Source organism: Nansenia antarctica (genome assembly GCF_963989245.1).
Source record: "Nansenia antarctica genome assembly, chromosome: 3".
NCBI lineage: Eukaryota > Metazoa > Chordata > Actinopteri > Argentiniformes > Microstomatidae > Nansenia > Nansenia antarctica.
Window position 1 is genome coordinate 59,934,990 of NC_137688.1, and position 20,760 is coordinate 59,955,749.

The 20,760-nt window shown below is 43.7% G+C and overlaps 1 protein-coding gene across 1 annotated transcript; it reads right to left on the reverse strand.

Moving 5' to 3' along the window:
• Positions 1–1,899: 1,899 nt before the first annotated feature.
• Positions 1,900–19,839, reverse strand: LOC308154232 (phospholipase B1, membrane-associated-like; the record flags this gene model as incomplete). The annotated part of the gene is made up of 40 exons (XM_080527401.1): positions 1,900–2,178; positions 2,417–2,491; positions 2,605–2,700; positions 2,792–2,896; positions 3,048–3,129; positions 3,254–3,351; positions 3,456–3,521; positions 3,641–3,721; positions 3,994–4,045; positions 4,193–4,292; positions 5,066–5,109; positions 5,221–5,288; positions 5,485–5,543; positions 5,646–5,706; positions 5,930–6,007; positions 6,242–6,313; positions 6,413–6,508; positions 6,699–6,800; positions 6,898–6,979; positions 11,899–11,999; positions 12,371–12,436; positions 12,547–12,627; positions 12,729–12,780; positions 12,909–13,017; positions 13,170–13,213; positions 13,930–14,012; positions 14,360–14,418; positions 14,525–14,585; positions 14,714–14,788; positions 15,356–15,427; positions 15,760–15,867; positions 15,958–16,033; positions 16,168–16,238; positions 16,737–16,802; positions 17,126–17,203; positions 17,411–17,462; positions 17,707–17,791; positions 18,883–18,917; positions 19,023–19,079; positions 19,763–19,839. The coding sequence occupies 40 exons, from the start codon at positions 19,837–19,839 to the stop codon at positions 1,900–1,902; spliced, it is 3,204 nt and encodes a 1,067-aa protein (XP_080383527.1).
• Positions 19,840–20,760: the final 921 nt, after the last annotated feature.

A 20,760-nucleotide genomic window follows, 5' to 3' on the forward strand; every position in this document is an offset into this window, starting at 1 on the left:
GTATATCTTTGACCGTCCTCTATGCGAGTCAGTAAAACCGACTGTCACTCTGTTACCATACTGCCCCCCAGCACTGCGTCTCCTGAAGACACCCGCTTTTTCCCCTCTACTGTGTCCCTAAAACCTTCTATTGCCCCCCTTGTACTGTTTCTCTGTTTCTCCCGTGTCTATATACAAATAATTAATAATAATAATAATAATAATAATAATAATAATAATAAATAAACCTAGGTTTAGAAGAAGGTGATAGAAGGTTTTTCCTTCTATCAATGGCCCCGGGCCTGAGCTGGATTACTCTTCCTGCTACGAATGGTGGATTGATGAATCACTTGCTTAGTATTCAAATGTATTGATTGTGAGTCGCTTTGGAATAAGGCGTCTGCTAAATGCCGGTGTAAGCGAATCATAGCGCTACCTATGGCCGGAAAGGGCAGAACCTATGACCGGATCTGGTAGGGTCGGAAAAACCTCGCGGGTCGGAAACTCCGGTACTTACACCTGTATCCATCAAGGACCTCTTGCTAGGCATTGTTATTAAGAGGTCCCAACCTGTGCCTGTCATAACATGTAACTTAAATTATATTGGTAATTAAAACATATTCATATGTCATGAATATTACACTGGTAGCTTACCTTTCATGATCTAGCTACTTGCAAAGTATCCGCGTATATTACATTACCATGAAATGTGTCAACCTTGTGAAATGTGCCAACTCTGTCATAACTCTATCAAATACAGTATTACTGAGATTAAACAATTGAGCACTCTCAGTGACATACCCCTTTGCCCCTTTTTTGCGCTATGGCTGGGTCTATTGAATGGGTTTGGTTGGGAGCTTGGGTTCCCTTGACCATTCATCCAGGTCATTTATAGTATGTTTATAGGGGTCCTTTAATATAATCTACAGTAAATTGTCTTCATCATATGTTGTTTATACATAAAATAAGACAATCTTTATGAATAATGCATCAATCAAATGCAGTAGCAGGTTTCTTGGATACAAAATAAAACATGATTCTTTGTGTGCAGCATGAACACATTTGAAATACAGTTACAGTTAAACTGGGGCCTTACTTTTAAGCCTTGATGCAGGTGTATCATGAGCACAGACACTTGATTAGTTATGGATGTGGCAACAATATTTATTGTTTAAACATATACACATTCTTAGGAGACACCAGACATAAAATAAAAAAAAGACAAATAAAGAAAATCTGTCATCAATGCGCATTTATAAAACAATAAACTCCTCTTACAATGTACCATATATATACAAATTGTTACAAATCCAATGCCCTGAGTGAGTGATACAAACCCAAATGTATCCAATTGATTGACATTTACATTTTTACATTTGATTGATTGATTGATTGATTGATATCCAATTGAATGTATCCAATTGATATAAATCCAATGCCCACCATCCAGGACATCTACAGCGATCGGTGTCAGCAAAGCCTTAGGATTATCAAGGACCCCAGCCACCCAAATCGGACATTGTTCAAACTACTGCCGTTAGGGAAACGTTACCGTAGCCTTGGGGCAAAAACCCAGAGGATGTGGAACAGCTATTTCCCACAAGCAATCAGGCTCCTAGGGAAACGCATTGGCATAAGGCAACCTCATTAACAACACATACTATGAGTTCCTGACTACTTGTATGTACAGCTATTGTTGATTACTGACTGTTGTTTATATCCTGCTTGTTCTATTATTGCTTTTGTATTTCTGCTGCAATGCCAATGTCTAATGAACCTGAACCCAAGAATTTCACTCTTTGTATTCGTACATTGATGTAATAAAAGCTAATTCTGATTCTGATCTGGGTGAGTGAGTGTGTTTTTTATCTGTGATCATTAATGACCATCTCAAAAAGACTATGAATTGATTCAACGTCATTACAAACCAGTTCCTTTCATTTCTACTGCTTTCTCCTCTTTTTTCATTTGAATTCGTCGCTCTCTGCAGGAGAAGAGTAGCCAGGTGACAGCCCAACCAATCAGTAAGCCAATTATACCCAAAACCACAGGTACCCACACAGGAATAGTGGAGGGACACTGGGGGACTGGTCTGGGGCCAGAGGTAGTGATGGTGTCTGGGACTGGGACAGAGGTAGTGGCGTCTGGGACTGGGGTGGTAGGAAGGCTGTTGACCTTAGTGAAGATGAACGGTTGAATCTAATAGAGAGAGGACATTTTAATTTTAAGCAGTTGAAGGTAAGATATTGGTAAGAATATCTCTGTAAGACACTGTAAGAAGTAGTTGATGTGGCAAAAAGGTATTGTTGCTTAACCCAAAAAAAAAACACCATACAGCCATTCTCAGCCACCTACTGAATCACTGACTGAACTTTTTAGTCAACTGCCAAAATCCTTCCATAATTATTTGTTTATATGTAATATGGATTCACCATACCTCAGAAGGGCAATGAATCTTGGAGCGATCATAAGTGAAGTTGTTGTAGACCTGCTTCCTGCCTACCGGCTCCAACTGTGAAAACATCAAAACCCTCAGATATGAGACCACAAACCAACATACAAATCTGGGAATACTATGAGTGTAGCTTATGTGTTTTTGAGTTTTGCTTCATTGTGTCACCTTACCATGTTGTTCCAGAGAGCGATGGCCATCTCAGAGTGTGCTCGCTCACTGACGTGGAAGCAGTCCGCAGAGAAGAAACTCAGGTCAGGTTGTCCCTCCTGAGACATGAGAACACAGTCAATGTTTGTGTGTGTGAGGGGGGGGGGGGGTTAGAGGTCGGGGGGGGGGGGGGGGGTAAACAACACTGACCCCAGAGACAGGTATGAAAGAGTTCCGCAAGAAGGGTTGGATGACAACTGTGAAGTCCTCGCGTCCGTCATAGCGCCCCCCAGAGATCAGAAGGCCTGTCTCAATCTGAACAGAAAAAGGAGAAATGAGCAGAAAGCAGAGGGAAGAAGAAAATGACACTGTGAAGCTAGTTTATGGATCAGCTTATTGAATACCATTACCTCTGTATGGAGCAACATGTCTAACATCTCTTGCCAGTCAGTTGACCACTTCTCACCTGGTATTCCTGGTTGATTCGTACAATATGTTCAAGCTCTGGAGAATTGTCTGCTGGCATCACAACGCAGGGACAGTTATTCCTGTGCAACAGAGACACTTAAGTCAATTCTCTAACCTTGTCAAAACACATGCATCATACTCTGGAGGCTATGATGCTGTGGATCACATTCTTTTCTGTGGTAGAAAGGTTGATATTACACAGACCTTTGCAATAGGGTGCAGAACAGGGCATTCTCCTTATGTACTCTCCTTAGTGGATCAAGCTGCAGAACTTCAATTACATTGACCATCACCCGTGGCACCTAAGAGAGAGAGAGAGGGGGGGGGGGGGGGCAGGAAATTGGCTCTAAAATTGGCTCTATTGATTATAGTTAAATTTATTTCCATAGTTTTGTTCATCACTAACCTCTTTGTACAGCAGATCCAAGCTAAACATCAGATTCTGGCTGTAGTTCTGAGGTGTAAGGTTGTTCTGTGTAGAGTATAATACAAACAACACACTATTAACTCCTTTGCCACAATATGAAAGAATTATATCAATTGCAGTACAGGTGTGTGTCTGTCTATCTGCCTTGGGGAAAGGACACATACCTGGTCTAGACAATAATGACAAAGATCACCGCCCCCAACAAATAAGGTAACCAGCTTCCAATCTTCTTCAAAGTTCACCTCCTGTATGTGAATGTGTGGGTGGTGGGACATTAAGAGGGATAAAGGGATAAGATGAGAGGAGAAACAAACTAAATATTCACAATTCACAACAGTGCTTTATCTGCTCTGGAAGAGGCCCACCTCAGGTGTGCTTTCTACTAGCACACACTAACAATGTTATCTGTGTGTTTGTGTGTGTTTGTGTGTGTGTGTGTGTGTGTGTGTGTGTGTGTGTGTGTGTGTGAGTGCGAGCGTGGATTCGGTAATGAGAGAGCCTTTTGCAGAATTTGCACCTTGTTGTCCTTCATGGCCTTGATGAGAGCTTGGACTTGGGCTGGGATCTGACTGGGAGAGACCGTGACAGATGTTAAATTGAGAGGATGGGACAGGAGAGACAGAGAGTTAGATGACTGAAAAGCTGCCAAAACTGCTGCTGGAAATGGCAGACACTCTAAAAGAGAGAATGGAAAAGCAGGGCACAGCTGGACTTACAAGGTCTTGGCTCCAGGCACGGCCATGTTGAAGCCTTTCTGCCATGAGCCCTGACCCTTGGAGAAGCCATGGAGAGAGGGGTTGAACTTCTTCAGGATGTCTGGGAGGGAAAGGGTGGAGAAATCAGTTTTGGAGTGATAAAGTGTATTGGTGGCTAATGATATGTCCTATGAAATGGTCCTGATAGATTTTGGATTAACATTTGTGACACGTCTGGTGAAAAGGTCTGCATGTCAGCAATTCTCAAGTCACGCAAATGACCAAAAAGCTTCTTAAAAAATAAAATAAAAATGTTTCCAAATATTACAAAAGATTTAGGATCACTGTATCGTCTGTCGTAGGCTACTGGATAAGTGATACATGGCTAAACAAACGTATGTTTTAGGACGTGTTCAAAAGCAAGGACTGTGTGATCATGTAATAATGTGTAGTTATGTGTTTTTAGCATGTTGATGTTCTATCAGCATGTTGTGATGAGCTAAACATGCCGTTAGATGTTCATAGTGATGTTCCTTTTTACCTGCTAGCTACTAGTAGCAGCTGTTTTGAGTGAGTTTCTCCGGTATTAGGTTTGAGGGGTACCAATATTCAAATAAGCATATCTTCTTTAACTATTTTCAATGTATGACACATCATTTGAAATGATCTGCAGTTTCATAATCTGGAAAAAAACTGATAAATGACCTTGCCCTACTTGAGGACTTTTTCACCAGACCCTGTCACATTTTTGTTCTATACTCTAATAGGGATTTACAGCGAGTGGGTATCAAAAGAAATGTCGGTATGTGGAGATGCCTTCATGATATTATGGATGATGTTAATGTGTTCTGGTTATTTATTGGTTCAGTTTAGGAAATAAGGAAATATACTCACTGGGTAATGTGGTAACAGTGTCCAAAGTCTCATCCCCCCCAATGCTGCAGAAATACACAATTGATAAATGTCATTGTTTGCAAGCAGTCTAGTATGGTTGTGCAGGCTGCGTATTTAGGCTCTTGCACATTATACTGTAAGTAATTATGTAGTACCTCCATGACACTCCTTTATACTCTCTGGTGACTTCCAATATGTTCTTTGCCTTTGCACCAACCCCTGCCTGCAAACGGATGACAGCAAGGTCTCATAAATATGAACAAAGGCACCTCATCACACGGTAGATCACAAATGTCAAACTCGTGGCTGATAACAAATGATTAGAGAACTCATAGTTCAGCAAAACTGCTATCAGTTCATTGAGGACACACACACACACACACACACACACACACACACACACACAGACACTCCCTTACAGTGGATGAATCTCCCAGTGCTGCCACCACCTTGATGTCTCCTGGACGTAGCATATGAACTGGGGATAGAGGGACAGATCAATTATACATAAACACAAATACTCTAGCATCTCCTCTTCCCATTGTCTATGGTGTTAAAACTGAATGTATCTGTATCTCACCTGAGGTAGGTACAGAGTTGGATGGAGTGAGGTCTTCACAAGAAAAGTCACTTCCCCAGTTCTAGGAGTGAAGACAGACACACAAACAAACACACAAACAAACAGACAGAGTCAGACTTCATCATCCATTGTACTACTATACATTTAATCAATGCCATAACCCCTACATTAAGAACTGATACACAAATCAAGGCAATAATATTCCTTTATCACATCTAAGTAATCAACAAACAGGCTTTCCTTCTGAAAGCCAGGGACGTTTGAGTGGGAAAACGTCTGCCTACCGTGATTGGTGGAGGTGTTGGAGCGGGGCCATCATAAGTGTAATTACTGTTGTGATAGGTCTGCACAAATGGTGAGGTCTTAAAGAAGAAAAGAGAAAGTGTTGCTTAAGATTGATGACTGGTGCTTTGTCTGGCATATAGAGAGAGCAAGTGTTAGTAGTAAATGTCCATCTTTCTCCATGAAATTACACAAACCCCACAGTACAATTTGTCAGTTAATGGTGTGTAATAAGGATAAGAACACAAAGTGGCATTTATTTCTACAGTTCAGAGCGTTATTAAACATAGAGACTTTGTGTTGAGCCACAATACCTTAGATGGGCATTTCAGGGAGACACCAGAGGCGAAATCCACTTTGTCAGTCTTGAAACCTAGAGGTTCTATCTATATGGGAAAACAAGAGTAAAAAGTGAAAACAATGTATTTGTAATTCTCACGAATCTGTATGCACTGTGTGTGTGTCGCTGTGTTCTTGAATCTCACCATGTTGTTCCAGAGAGCTCGGGCCATAAGAGTCTGTGCCTTCTGACTGAGATGAAAGCAGTCAGGGCTGAAGTAAGAACGGTCCGGAAGGCCATTCTGTGTCAAGGAGAGAGAGAGAGAGAGAGAGAGAGAGAGAGAGAGAGAGAGAGAGAGAGAGAGAGAGAGAGAGAGAGAGAGAGAGAGAGAGAGAGAGAGAGGGAGTGTGTGAATCTTATTACATATTGACTTTGATCAAGCATTCAATTGTCAGAGCTGTAAGATGAGAAGAGAATGCAGTGTGTCTAACCAGAAGGGGGACCACCACTTCTCTCATCATAGGCTGCACGACCACAGTGAAGTTTCGATGGGTGTCATACCGCCCTGATTCCACAAGCTCATTCAGTCCACGCTGGAAGAATTGGACAAAAAAGATACAGTGAATGAAGGTATATTTTGTAGTCATCATATCTTGTCTGTCATGCCGACTTTGTTTCACGTTGCCCTACCTGGTAAGCTCTGTTCAGATCGTCCAGTTGCTGAAGTGCCCCTGAGCCTTCCCTCGGCCTGATGACACAGGGACACAGAACGCTGAGGAAGACACAGAATGAAAATGTTATCCATCTAGATGTGTATTGAGAGATCCATCCATTTGAATACACTCCACCCTGCAGATGGTAAATAATTGAATGAGAATGAGCACAGAGAGACTTTGGCCCAATTCCAATTCACCCCTACGGCTCCGTTTTGCACATTCACATGTAGGGTAAGGTTGTCCCGATTCTTGTTTTCGTGTAGGGGTAGGGCCAAGGATTGATTCTGTAAAAGAGATCGCCCAGAATTTTCCTCAAATAACCAACAATAATGTTGAACTTGATGAAACCAAGCCCTCTTTCAGCATTCAGCCCATCTCGGCACACAAAACCCAAGCCATAATTTCATCTCTCAAACTCTCAACAGCGAAGGATATCTATGGAATGGACACTACAATGCTGAAATCTCTGAAAGAACACCTAGTCCACCCCATTACACAAATAATCAACCAATCAATACTAGAGGAAACAGTCCCTAGTACCTGGAAAACAGCTATTGTTTCTCCCATCTTCAAGTCAGGTGACCCCCAGGATGTTGGTTACTATAGGCCAATCAGTATTTTACCCATTATCTCCAAGGTCACTGAGAAGTGGGTTACAGAGCAGCTCGTTCACTTTTTAAGCAATAGCCCATTTCCCCTTCATCCAATGCAGTTTGGCTTTAGGACCCTCCACTCTACAGAAACGGCCAACTGCTACTTCCTAGAAAGGGTCAAAGGTATGGTTGATAGAGGAGGTGTTGTAGGTGCTGTGTTTTTAGATCTCCGCAAAGCCTTCGACACAGTCAATCACCAGGTCCTTATCACCAAGCTGTCTGCCTTTAACTTCTTGCCATCAGCCCTTAAATGGTTGGACTCATATCTCAGTGACAGAAATCAGCTAGTCCAGATAAACAATCAGCGCTCACCTACCATCATGTCTTGCACCGCGGTACCACAAGGCTCCATACTTGGCCCACTCTTGTTTAGCCTATATATCAACGACCTACCATCTGTCTGCCCAGAAGTGCATGTACAAATGTACGCTGATGACACCGTTTTATATGTGCATGACAAGAACAAACACCTGGCAGCTGCCAAACTTAGCTCTGCTATGGAAAAGGTCACCAAATGGCTCAACAGCTCTTGCCTCCAGCTCAACGTTAATAAAACTGTAGGAATGTTCTTCTCCAAACAACACAATATGACCACGGCAAACATAACCATTTCAGGGCAAAACATTAGTATAGTTCCGTCATTCAAATATTTAGGGATCATCATTGATTCAAACCTGACTTTCAATATCGACGAAGGATAGCTGGTGCTTAAACACGAAAACTGTAAGTAGCCACTGCTCCCCAGACCTGGAATACTTGACTGTTAAATGCCGACCCACATACCTCCCGAGGGAGTTTAACGCGATGCTAATAACTTGTGTGTATATAGCGCCTAGCGCAGACAGCAGCCTAGCATTGGCGCGACTATATGAAGTCATCAGTGGCCAACAAAGCACTGATCCACAGGCTATTCACATCATAGCGGGGGACTTCAATCATGTCGACCTGAAGGCAGTACTACCCAAGTTCTATCAGCATGTGAAATGTGCAACGAGAGGAGAAAAAACACTGGATAAGGTATACACCAACATCAAACGTGCTTACAAGGCTAGTCCGCTAGCTCATCTAGGCATGTCTGACCATGTGTCAATCCTCCTGATTCCTGCATACACTACAATGGGGAAAAGTGCTCCCATCACCACTAAGACTGTCAGAACCTGGCCAGAAGGGTCCGCTCCACTGCAGATCTGCCTAAATGACACCCTATGGCAGGAATATGAGCATGAGGACCTGGAACAGTACACGTCGTCGGTTCTGAACCACATAGTGAACTGCACCAACTCAGTCACCGTGGACAAACGGGTCCGGGTCTACCCCAACACGAAGCCATGGATGACTGGGAAGGTCCAAAAACTGATCAACGAGAGGGACAACGCCTTCTTCGCAGGGAAGAGCACACTGCTGTACAGCTCCACCAGGGCCAACCTAAAGCGCGGCATCAAAGCGGCCAAGGCAGAGCACAGAGAGAAGATTGAGGAATGCCTCCTGAGCAACGACTCCAGGCGGATGTGGCAGGGGGTTCAGCAGATGACAAACTTCAGAGCCAACAGGCTCACAGCCGCAGAGGACGACCCCCTGCTGGCGGGAAAGCTGAACACCTTCTACGCCCGGTTCGACGAGGGGCGAACGGAGGTAACCGCAACACAAACACCACTCTCTCCAGCTCTCAGCAGCCTCACCCTCACAGAGCATGAAGTGAGATGCGTACTGAAGGCGGTGGACCCCAGGAAAGCCTTGGGGCCGGATGGCGTCCTGGGACGGGTGCTGAGAGACTGCGCCGACCAGCTGGCCGGGGTTTTCACCAACATCTTTAACCAGTCCCTGTCCCAGGCCACCGTCCCACCCTGCCTGAAAACCTCAACTATCATCCCAGTCCCGAAGAAAAGCACGGTGAGCTGCCTAAACGACTACCGCCCGGTGGCACTCACACCAATCATCATGAAGTGCTTCGAGAAACTAGTCCGGGCCCACATACTCACACGCCTCCCGCCCAACCTGGATCCATACCAGTTCGCCTACAGAGCCCACAGGTCCACAGAGGACGCCATCGCGACGACTCTCCACGCCACTCTATCCCACCTGGAGAGGGGAAACAGCTACGCGAGACTGCTCTTCGTGGACTTCAGCTCCGCCTTCAACACCATCCTTCCAGACAGGCTAGTGACCAAACTACTAGACCTGGGTCTATCACACTCTATATGTGCGTGGATCAAGGACTTCCTGACCGACCGCCCCCAGAGGGTGCGGGTGGGCCCCCACACCTCCACAGCCCTCAGCCTCAGCACTGGGTCCCCCCAGGGCTGCGTGCTAAGCCCCATCCTCTACAACCTCTACACCCACGACTTCACCCCCGTCCACCCCAGCAACTACATCGTAAAGTTTGCAGACGACACCACCGTGGTGGGATGTATCTCGGGGGGGGGACGAGGCGGCGTACAGGGATGAGGTAGAGCAACTGAGCAAGCTGTGCAAGGTTAACAACCTGCTGCTGAACAAGTCAAAGACCCAGGAATTCATCGTAGACTTCAGGAGGAAAAAGTCCGAGATTCAGCCCCTGCTCATCGACGGAGAGAGCGTGGAGAGAGTCTCAACCCTCCGATTCCTGGGACATCCCATGCGGGATGACCTGACCTGGAAGGACAACACAAAAGGCACCATCAAGAGGGCACAACAGCGGCTATACACCCTGAGATGCCTCAGGAAAGAACACAACAAGCAGGAGATACTGGTGGCCTTCTACCGCGGCGCAGTGGAGAGCATCCTCACCTACGGCATCTGCAACTGGTTCTACAGCTGCACAACAGCGGAGAGAAATGCGCTACAGAGAGTAGTGAGAACAGCACAGAAGATCACCGGCGCCCCCCTCCCCTCTCTGGAAGAGCTGTACAACACACGCTGTCTCAGGAAGGCCTCAAAGATCTCCAGGGACCCGTCCCACCCTGGGCACGTACACTTTACCAGGCTGCCCTCGAAAAGGAGGTACAGGACCCCGGCCGCTAAGACAAACAGACTGAAGAACTGCTTCTACCACAGGGCCGTCCAGGCCCTGAACACAGCAAAGACCTAAGTTCTGGGCCCTGGACAGTCTGGACGGATTGTATGGCAGCTGCTGGACTGAAAAAATCAGGTGTAGTGCTGAGGCACAAACATGTAAATTTCAAGCCTGCAAACTGTGACACTTTAAATAACGTGAAAAAATACTATTGTGCAATATGACAACCCTAGTTGACTATCTGTGCAGTATAGTACAGTGGATTGTGTACATAGCCTTTATTTATGTAAACCAGCTCCTTACCCTTCTTGTGATTTTATTCTTTTTCTAAAAGTTTTTTTTTTTCCCCTTTCCTAACACCAGGGGAGCCACCCCTCCTAAATGTCGTTGTTTGGTACCTGTACTGTAGCAATGACAATAAAGTCCATTCATTCATTCATTCATTCATTAATTCATTCATTCATTCAAAGAGCACATCAAGAAAGTGTCTGGTAGGGTGAAGTTTGGCCTGGCAAACTTCAGGTACATCAGAAGCTCAATGAGTGCTGCCAGACTATGGACGCATCAATTATGTCGCACCTCACATATTGTTTGACAAGCTGGGGCCATGCATACAGCACTTCCCTAAAGCCATTAGCCACCCTATACAAGCGGACCCTTAAGGTCATGGACCAGAAGCCTAACAGCACACACTACTGTACCATCCTAGACAAATGTAAATACCTTAGCTGGGAAGACACCATCAAATACAAAAACATATGTCTCATCCATAAAATTCTGCATAACAAAGCTCCTCCCCCGCTTAACTCTTTCATAAACCAGCGTGACCACAGCTTACGGCCCACCAGAAGCACCTCTCGTGGCGACCTTATAGGTCCATTCAGGAAAAGCACCTTCAGTAAACAATCCTTCTCAGTGATAGCAATAGAAAACTGGAACTCACTACCCAACCAACTCAAAGACATACATACTTACTCCACCTTCACAACACACATGAAAGCCTGGCTGACACAGAACTATACTTGTCCTCATTAATCCCTCTCTGTGCTGCCTCTCCATAATGCCTTTTTTGTATGTTTTGTTTAGTTTAATGTATTGCTGTTTGTAAGTGCTTAATGTTGTGTGGCCTGTAATTGTCCTGTGGCTTCTATGTGCTTGAAATGTCGCTGCCCCCATAAGTGTGAAGGGTTGTCCCATTTCATTGGGGAAGATTTTCACCCCCTGTGGTTCTGTTCGGTGGGCTTGGCTCCAAAGTGAGTGGCACTCCAAAACGAGCTGTAGGGATAGGAAAGGAAAACAGGATTGGCCCTTCGACTAGACAGACACTCACTTGACCAGCCAGGTGGGGCACTTTATAGAGGGGTCCTCGTGCATCAGTCTCAGGGGAACGATGTGGAGCGGCTCCACCAAGTTAACCAAGGCCCGCGGCACCTGAGAGAGAGATAGAGAGAGGCAGATAGACATTCAGACATACACAAGTTTGGGACAAGCAGTTAAAAAATATAGGGTAATAATAATAATAATAATAATAATAATAATAATAATAATAATAATAATAATAATAATAATACATTAGACTTATATAGGGCTTCTAGACACTCAAAGATACTTTACAAACTGAAAAGATTGAGTAGTAATAATAAAAAGACACAAAAAAGAAATAAAAGAGTATAGGGGCCTAATTAAGGTAGTGCTGGGGACACATGGGAAGGGGAGGGGGAGAGGGTTAACTGGTGAAGGCAAGCTTGAAGAGGTGGGTTTTAGAGGGTAAGAGCTATCTGGTAAAATAGAATGTAACTCACATTTTCATGAAGGTAATCCAGAGCCTCACGAATGTGACGGATATAATTGTCAGTGGAGAAATGCATCTGCAGGACAAGGGGATGTTAGAGAAACAGGGCAATGCAGAATGTGCAGAATGTACATACCACAACTATCCACAACACTGTCCATTGAGGGATGTCACATGCATACTCACAGAGTTGAAGCAGTAGTCACACATGTCATTGCCTCCAATGAACATGGTGATCACCTTCCAGTCAGAGTCAAAATCAATACCCTGTGAGAAACAACACAGTAAGAGCCTTTATGTCAACCTGTCTGTAGTCAAGTGAGGGAAATAATACAAAACCGTTAAATCATCTGTCAGGATTGTCTTACAGAGTCACTCTTCATCCTGGCCACCAGGGATTTCACTTGCGCTGGCATGTCCCTTAAAAAAAAACACACACAATCCAACATCATTATTCAAGTCGTAGTCAGCATCACTAAACACACTCACAGTCAGAAAGGCAGGGACATCTGGGTACAGGTGTATAAAGAACTGGGGAGAAGACTCACTGGCTTTTCCTTCCTGCCATTGCCTGGTTGAGGGAGGCCTGAGGTGTGCTCTCAGTACCTCTTCCAACTGAGTAGCCAGTCAAGGAAGGGTTAAAACGTCTCAGAATATCTGAGCAAAACATGAAGAAAAAAAAAGAGACATTCAATCAAACTTGGACATAATATTGCTACAAATTCTAGAACAAGGTTTATCAATAGCAGTGAATAGGAATAGGATTGTAGCCATCGGTTAATAGCTGTGACTTTCATGAGAGGACTCACTGGGAAGAGTGGTGACATTAGTCAGGTCCTCGTCTCCGCCGATACTGAGAAACCATAGAAATACGGTATGTTAGCTGTAGTGTTTACCTTTACCTCTAATTAATACCAAGTGGGTACAACTCTACCTCTCTGCAAAACACTGAGAAAAGGATTAGCACTGACACTATAGGCTAGGTGCACGATCTCACTACTTCCTGAAAGGCACCTGGCATGAACATATCCTGTCTCACTCTATTGGTTTAATTGATAATCAGCTGTGCACTGTGTGTTCCAACGGTTTACCGCACAGCTGATTAATCAATTAAACCAATAGAGTGAGACAGGATATGTTCATGCCAGGTGCCTTTCAGGAAGTAGTGAGATCGTGCACCTAGCCTATTCCACGTACGTTAACTAAATCAGCAATTAGTTGAAAAAAGCCTGGATAGAGTTAATGTCAACTGTGATTTAAGACTCAAGTCATTCCAATAACACAATTCAGCCTTGTCTCGTCAACGCTAACTTTGTTCAGGCTTGGAAATGGTACTTTTAGTGGGGTCCACATTTAAAACATACATTACAGTTAACCTGGTAAGTACCAGGTTAGTTCTGAGGCATACGTTGCTGTGGTAACTCAGCAGCGAATTCTTTCAGCCACATTCAGGGAACCGAACTCCCACTGAAATTATAGCGGTTTATCAAAGTAAGCCTGCATTTTCCTTCATCGGCGTTCCTGGCCTCTGTACTGTTGTGTAATTGCAGCAGTGTGATAAAGACCCACCTCCAGGATAACCCCCTGTACTGTGTCAGGACGCCTAGTAAGCCTACTAGGTTGTTGTTTGTGGCTCCAACTCCGTTGCCTGCCTGTCGATCAGAGAGTCACACAGATTACATATGATAAGTGAGAGACATCCAACTGGATGGTGTAGGTACGGTACATTCAAGTCACTCACACATGAACACATTACATCATGTTTAATTACACTGCATTGTTTAACCATAGTTGCATACTTGGCTCTTTTAAGCCATATGTGGCGTTTTAAGCCTTGAGCCCCTGAGACATGTGATTATGTTTTGCATACGTGTGAACCAGCTGTCCATCACCTGAGCTGCACATCAGCTGCACTGTTCGACTTAAAGTGTCCCGTATGACCTTACGTAAACTTCATAAAATACAAACATCGGGGCAGGTGCCCACGAGGCTGACTCACTGTCAGAGAGTCTCCCACAGCCCCCACTACTTTGATGTCACCGGGCCGGAGGAGGTGAACTGAGGGGAGTACAGAAGATAGTGTGACAAATGTGACCAATTGGTATGTATTCCCTAGAAAGTATTGTATTGGCTAATCAGTTGTGGTCTTAGATAGTTGACTTACCTGAGTCAGGTGGGGAGTTGGAGGGGCTGAGGTCCTCGCATAGAAGCTCAGTACCCATGATCTGACAAGACACACAGAGCACATCCAGAATCAGAACCACGTACCAGTACCATGACGACAGGGCCACTTCTATGTTCTTGGGCCACATACTGCATACAGAGCCACCCCCTGATTTATGTAGCAACTCACAGGGTCAAGGAGTGGGGAAAGCTCTCTGTGGTGATCTGAGGGAGAGTTCCTCTCTGTTCTCAAGAAGGGCTGGTCCTGAGAGAGAGAGAGAGAGAGAGAGAGAGAGAGAGAGAGAGAGAGAGAGAGAGAGAGAGAGAGAGAGAGAGAGAGAGAGAGAGAGAGAGAAGAAGCAAATGGGAAGATGAGGAGTGAGGGGGGTGGGAACAAATAGGGTTTTATATTTCTCAATCATGTCATATCATATCAGTGTTTCTCAACCCTCTCCTCGGGGCGCCCCAGCCGCTTTAATGGTATGGTACAAACCATAATTGCTTTGTACTTGATTAGTTGAATCAGGTGAGCTGGTGGTGGAACAGATCAAATATGTGGTGCGGCTGGGGCGCCCCGAGGAGAGGGTTGAGAAACACTGATACCGGTATATATCATATGAGAAAATATTTCTAAATGTGCACTATTTCTATTATCTTATTATATTATCTATTAATTCCACGCAGTGTATACCAGGGGAAGCTGGTGGAGGCTAAAATCGGAAGATGGGCTCATTGTAATGTATGGAATGAGAACATTCCTCATTCCATTATATGCATTCCAATTTCTGCCTCCACTGGTGTATACCATAGAAACCGTTTTACACTCTCTCACCTCACTGGGACATGGTACAGCGATGGTCATGTCGTTATCCTCCAAGCTATTCTGACCGCTTGTGGGCTGCAGCTGAAAGACAGACAGAGATTCCATTCTTTCTTGTTTGCTGTGAGGGGGGACAATAGCTGTGTGTGTGTGTGTGTCTGTGTGTGTGTGTTACTGTGTGTAACATGTTGTGTCACTCACCAGGTTGGCCCACATCTGTATGGTCAGTGTGTCTGTGTGTCTAGATGCTTGTGCTGTAGAGGGAGCCCTCCCACTCTGTACCAGAGAACATAGAAGCACATTTGTGTTATGGACGGATACGACATACCATAACGCTTTTACATTCCAACACTCAGTGAGAGAAGCACGTTTAATGTATCACACACTAAAGGAGGTTCCAGCTGCTTTCCACTCACAGAGACAGAAGTGGGGTCTGTGATGAAGGGCGAGTCCTGCAGTAGGACTGTGAAGTCGTCTCTGGTGCTGTACCACTGCTTCTCCACCAGGTGGCCATCTAGGGAATCCTATTGACCACAATGAAAAGGGTTATGAAAACACCCATAAACCCCATACACCAGTCCAACCCCACAGATGCTTGGGGAAATGTACTACACCTGCAGAACTTGAGTGAGCGTGGCCCTCTGGAGTCTGAGTTCACCTTCACTGTTGCTCTCCATACATGGGCACATCCTGTCAACATACAAATAACCTTGACTCCCAACGTTTACGGGGAGAACACTGAATCCCCTGACATGTATGAAATTACTACAAAATACGCTAACTGATAATGGAGCTGAGCTATTTTCCTTAGTTGAAATAGTCACCTGTTTTGATAAGGATGTCCAGTATCATACTCTCCATCCCACACAGCAACACTGACAATGGCCCGCTTCAACTACATATAAAGTGAGTGAAAAAACAGTATTGATGTTTACAAGACCTCACCAACTCATCACTGAGTGTCTTAACAGCTGTTATACAGTAGGAGATATGCATGCAGCTGATATCAGGGTTCCTACAAGTTTCAACAAGTCAAATTTAAGAGATTTTTTAGACCTCTTTGAATAGAGTTAGACCTATTCGTGACACCATATGATAGCTTTTTGTCATCCTGCCGTAGCTTCGTTCACCAATAATTTCTCCCGGGGGCAGCAAATTGGCATTTTTGTTGGTTCCAGATTGATTAATTTCCGGACTGGTCAGACTGATTTCCTTGCAGGACAAGTTAATCTCTTTTTTTAGACCTAGCACCTAATTTTTTAGACCTGATAACTGAAACTTGAGACCTTTTTAGGCCTTATAAATCGGATTGCTGGATTTTAGACTGTACAGCTTTTTAAGACTAGCGCGGGAACCCTGTGATATGCAGGTCCCAGTCTTTTCAAAAACAAACCTGTGAGTGCAGCTCCTGCAGGGCAAGATCCACCTGCTGCACAGCTGCGTTGAGAACCTTGCTGACCTGCACACACACACACACACACACACACACGCACACGCACACGCACACACACGCACACGCACACGCACACACACGCACACGCACACACACACACACACACGCACACACACACACACACACACACAAACACACACACACACACACACACACACACACACACACAATAGGAAATAGGGAAAACAATGTTTAGAAATATTAACAAATATGATATTTGTGTATTTTGTGAATAACCTGCTCTCCATAAAGAAAACAATAAAAAAACGCTTGATCACAAAAAAACAAAAAAACAAGGTGATTGATGACATCAGTGCTTGACAACTAACCTGGTCCTGACAGACACAGAGCTCGTCCACTTGCACCAACAGGAGCACCAGCTTCCAGTCCTGGTCTGAATCAAGGGCCTATCAGAGAGAACAGCAGACGAGATGACAACTGAATATGCCTACACACAAACACCCTGCACCTGCAATTAGATATCATAGGATTAATTAATAGGATTTAATTAGAACAAAGAAAAAACGAAGAAAGATACGGCCAGACACTTAACGGCTATCAAGAGTGGTGCTAAGACAATGTCAGGTGATTAAGACAAATAGTCACAAGAATACCTGATTACTCCTAAGGGAGATAGACAGTTCCTTTGCCTGCTCTACAAGAGTCCTGCAAGAAAGAGAAACATCATATGGCATTTATCAGGCTCTGGATGCCCTGCATAAGAGAGGTAAGATCAATGGATATGTCCATTTGTCCCCTGTTACACAATCACATGGTGCTGCCTCTCTCTCTCTCTCTCTCTCTCTCTCTCTCTCTCTCTCTCTCTCTCTCTCTCTCTCTCTCTCTCTCTCTCTCTCTCTCTCTCTCTCTCCCCCCCCATGTACCATAAGTTGTAGTTGTTTGGACTTACCTGCTCTGCGAGGAACCAGGAGTATACATGTCTTGCTGATGAAGAAGAGGATTGGGCATTCCAGGGTTCAACAGGGTCATCAGCTCTAAGAGAGACAGAGGAAGAGGGGGTAGGAGAGCATGGGCATGGTTAGTGACATAAGTGCGAGAAGATTATACGAAAAGAAGTAAAACACTGTTATCAGATTTATCATCAAGCATGTGACTGACTTATGCATGAAGATCAGTTAGTATTTGGCTCTGTGCGTAGGTCTACACATAGGTCTTTGACTTTACATTACCCCCCTTATCTGTATCAATGTCTATTTATTGTCGGGAACTGTATGCCGCTATTGTTCTTTATCTCTTTGTTGAGAAATGATTTTCAAAGTTTGCTATAAACCTGCTGCCTATCTGCTGATTTTATTAGATCCTATTGTTCATATTATCAGGGTTAGGCTGATACCATTACAGTAAAGATAATGCACAGTAGTGCAAAGTTAGCGTGTATCAACCTCTTTTAAAACCAATTATTCTCAGTAAAATAAATAAATTATTAATATACTCCAGTGTATATGCACTTAATGTTTCTTACAGTAATACTGTAACCTACAAATATTTAACCTAAACATTCACCTGAGTAATACCTGAGAGATACTTACTGCTCAGTAGGCTTCAGGTATTCTGAATGTATGTCTTTTTACACTGAATTCCATTTTAAAAGCAAAAGGCCATAGTTCTGAACTGTTTTAGTTGTTGGATAATGTTATGTCTGCACACTGAGTTAGCAGTGATGCATCAGATTTCAATAGGAGTGTTCGAGTGCTCTGCTATTGTGGTGTGATGCCTGAGTGATGATATCTGTCATGTATTGCTCTATTCTGCTAGTTAATGTTCAGTAAAGCCACGTTGAAGTTTATGCCATGAGTGTGTCATGCGTTTAGATAATTAATATAAAACTAAAACATAAGGGCAGGATTGCAATCAGAGACAATTTGCCATGGAAGAAGAGCACTTCTTTATCAGCCTGTGTTTTATCAAGATTTTATCAGTGTTTTATCAGTGTTTATCAGTGTTTTATCGGGATTTTATATGTTTTGATTCCACAGAACACTGACTATATACTGTAGAAGGATGTCCACAACAGTTGGCTGTGGGTGTGTGTGTGTGTGTGTGTGTGTGTGTGTGTGTGGCTTACCAATAAGTCTTGATATCACTCGGGAAAACTCACTGCTGTGGGGAGAAACAGGAGTATCATTTAGTCTTTATTTTCTACTTTCATACTGCGTCTTCCCTGAGAGTGTTGACGCCTGGTCAAAATGTATTAGTGCTACTCACCTGTGTGTGGGGGGGAGTCCGATGACTGAGAGCACAGCCACATCTGAGGGCCTGATACTGTGAGCTTGTGAGAGAAGAGAAACAATCACAGGGACCATATAAATACTGTTTCATGATAATAATAAAAAAACCTTTGTTGATTGCTTAGAACAGACATATATATACACTAAGACATATATACTGTATGTTATGGTACATGTGGGAATACGGTACATGTGGGAAAACTAGGGTTAGGGTTAGGGGCTACGTCGACTTGGTACATGCTGGCATGTCTTACCCTAACCCTAATCCTAACCCTAACCCTAACCCTACCCCTACCCCTACCCCTAACCCTAACCCTAACCCTACCCCCACCCCTAACCCTAACCGTAGCACCCTAGCATTCCCACATGTACCGTAACATATATATAATCAATATATATATATATATATATATATATAAACTCAATAATAACACTGAGAGTGTTAATTGAAAACTGGAATGATAGTTTGGCATAAAGAAGGAGCATTTACTTTGATTGTGTAATCAAGACTATATACTGTTGACAGGAAATGATGGGAATGGAGAGATCTCATTCTATGAGGTCAACATACTGTAAATGTAGATTGAATGAAGCAGGAAACTACATGGTGCAAGGTTCCCCCTAGCTCAATAAAGTGTATTTTCATTCACGTGCAGGTCCTCAGGCCATTGATAACTACTGTACCATTAATGACTAATGATTAGTGAAAAGACTTACCAGAGGTAGGAGGGGCCTGGGAGGGAGAGATCTGGGGGCAAGGTAGTGCAGAGGCTGTGGACAATGAGGCAGACCATATAAGTTACATACTGTATTCAAATGCATTATGGACAGCATGGATTTGAACATCAGAATAATATTCACAAAGTCTTTTGCAAAGCTATTTGCTCCATCTAAACTGTCAATGTTTTCAATTAATCAGGAAACCACTGAGATTGACACTGTATTCAATATCATAACGGCCATCCCCATCGCCATCAAAATATTGAGGGCCTTACTAAAAACTATTAAGTGTCCGATTTTCAGGCGTGAGGAAAAAAACAACATTCTTCTTTTTTAATAAAAATCTTTCTTTCATTCCTGAATTGTTTTTTATAACGCAATTTAAACGTTACGTAAACCGTAAAGGAACATCCATCGATTATTTTTACATGACCAATCAGTCACAAAACATAAACAATTATTGATACACAAAAAACAAAAAATAACACAGGAATCCAATCAGAAAACCACTGCAAAAATCTACTTGCAAAGTTCTCCTTTACGTCATAGCTGTCCACTTTGACAACTCATAGTTGTCCAGTTTTTCCAGTTCATCAACTTTAATCTTTAGAATTGTATATGAAAAGTGCATAAACACCTGGTGTTGTCAGTCCCAGTAGGGTTATAACCATTAGTGGAAGCATCCCTCGTCTGCTTGTGTCATAGATAATCCTCATGTCCACCTGTTTAACCTGATGGATGTGTTCCTTCTGTCTTTCTGGTAGCTCTGTGGTACATGCCCACTGTCCTGCCCTCTTATACCTTCTGTTTGGTATGATTCACAGATATACCTGCTTGGTTAACCATGGACATTATGCATATGCATAGTGGGAGGGGTTGAACTCTTGTTGAAGGGTGTAATGGCTAACAAGTTAAAGGTGATGGTACTCCGATGCTTAGACTGACTCTCAATCAATGATGTAAAGATCTCATATAAATTATAATGTAAAACATCA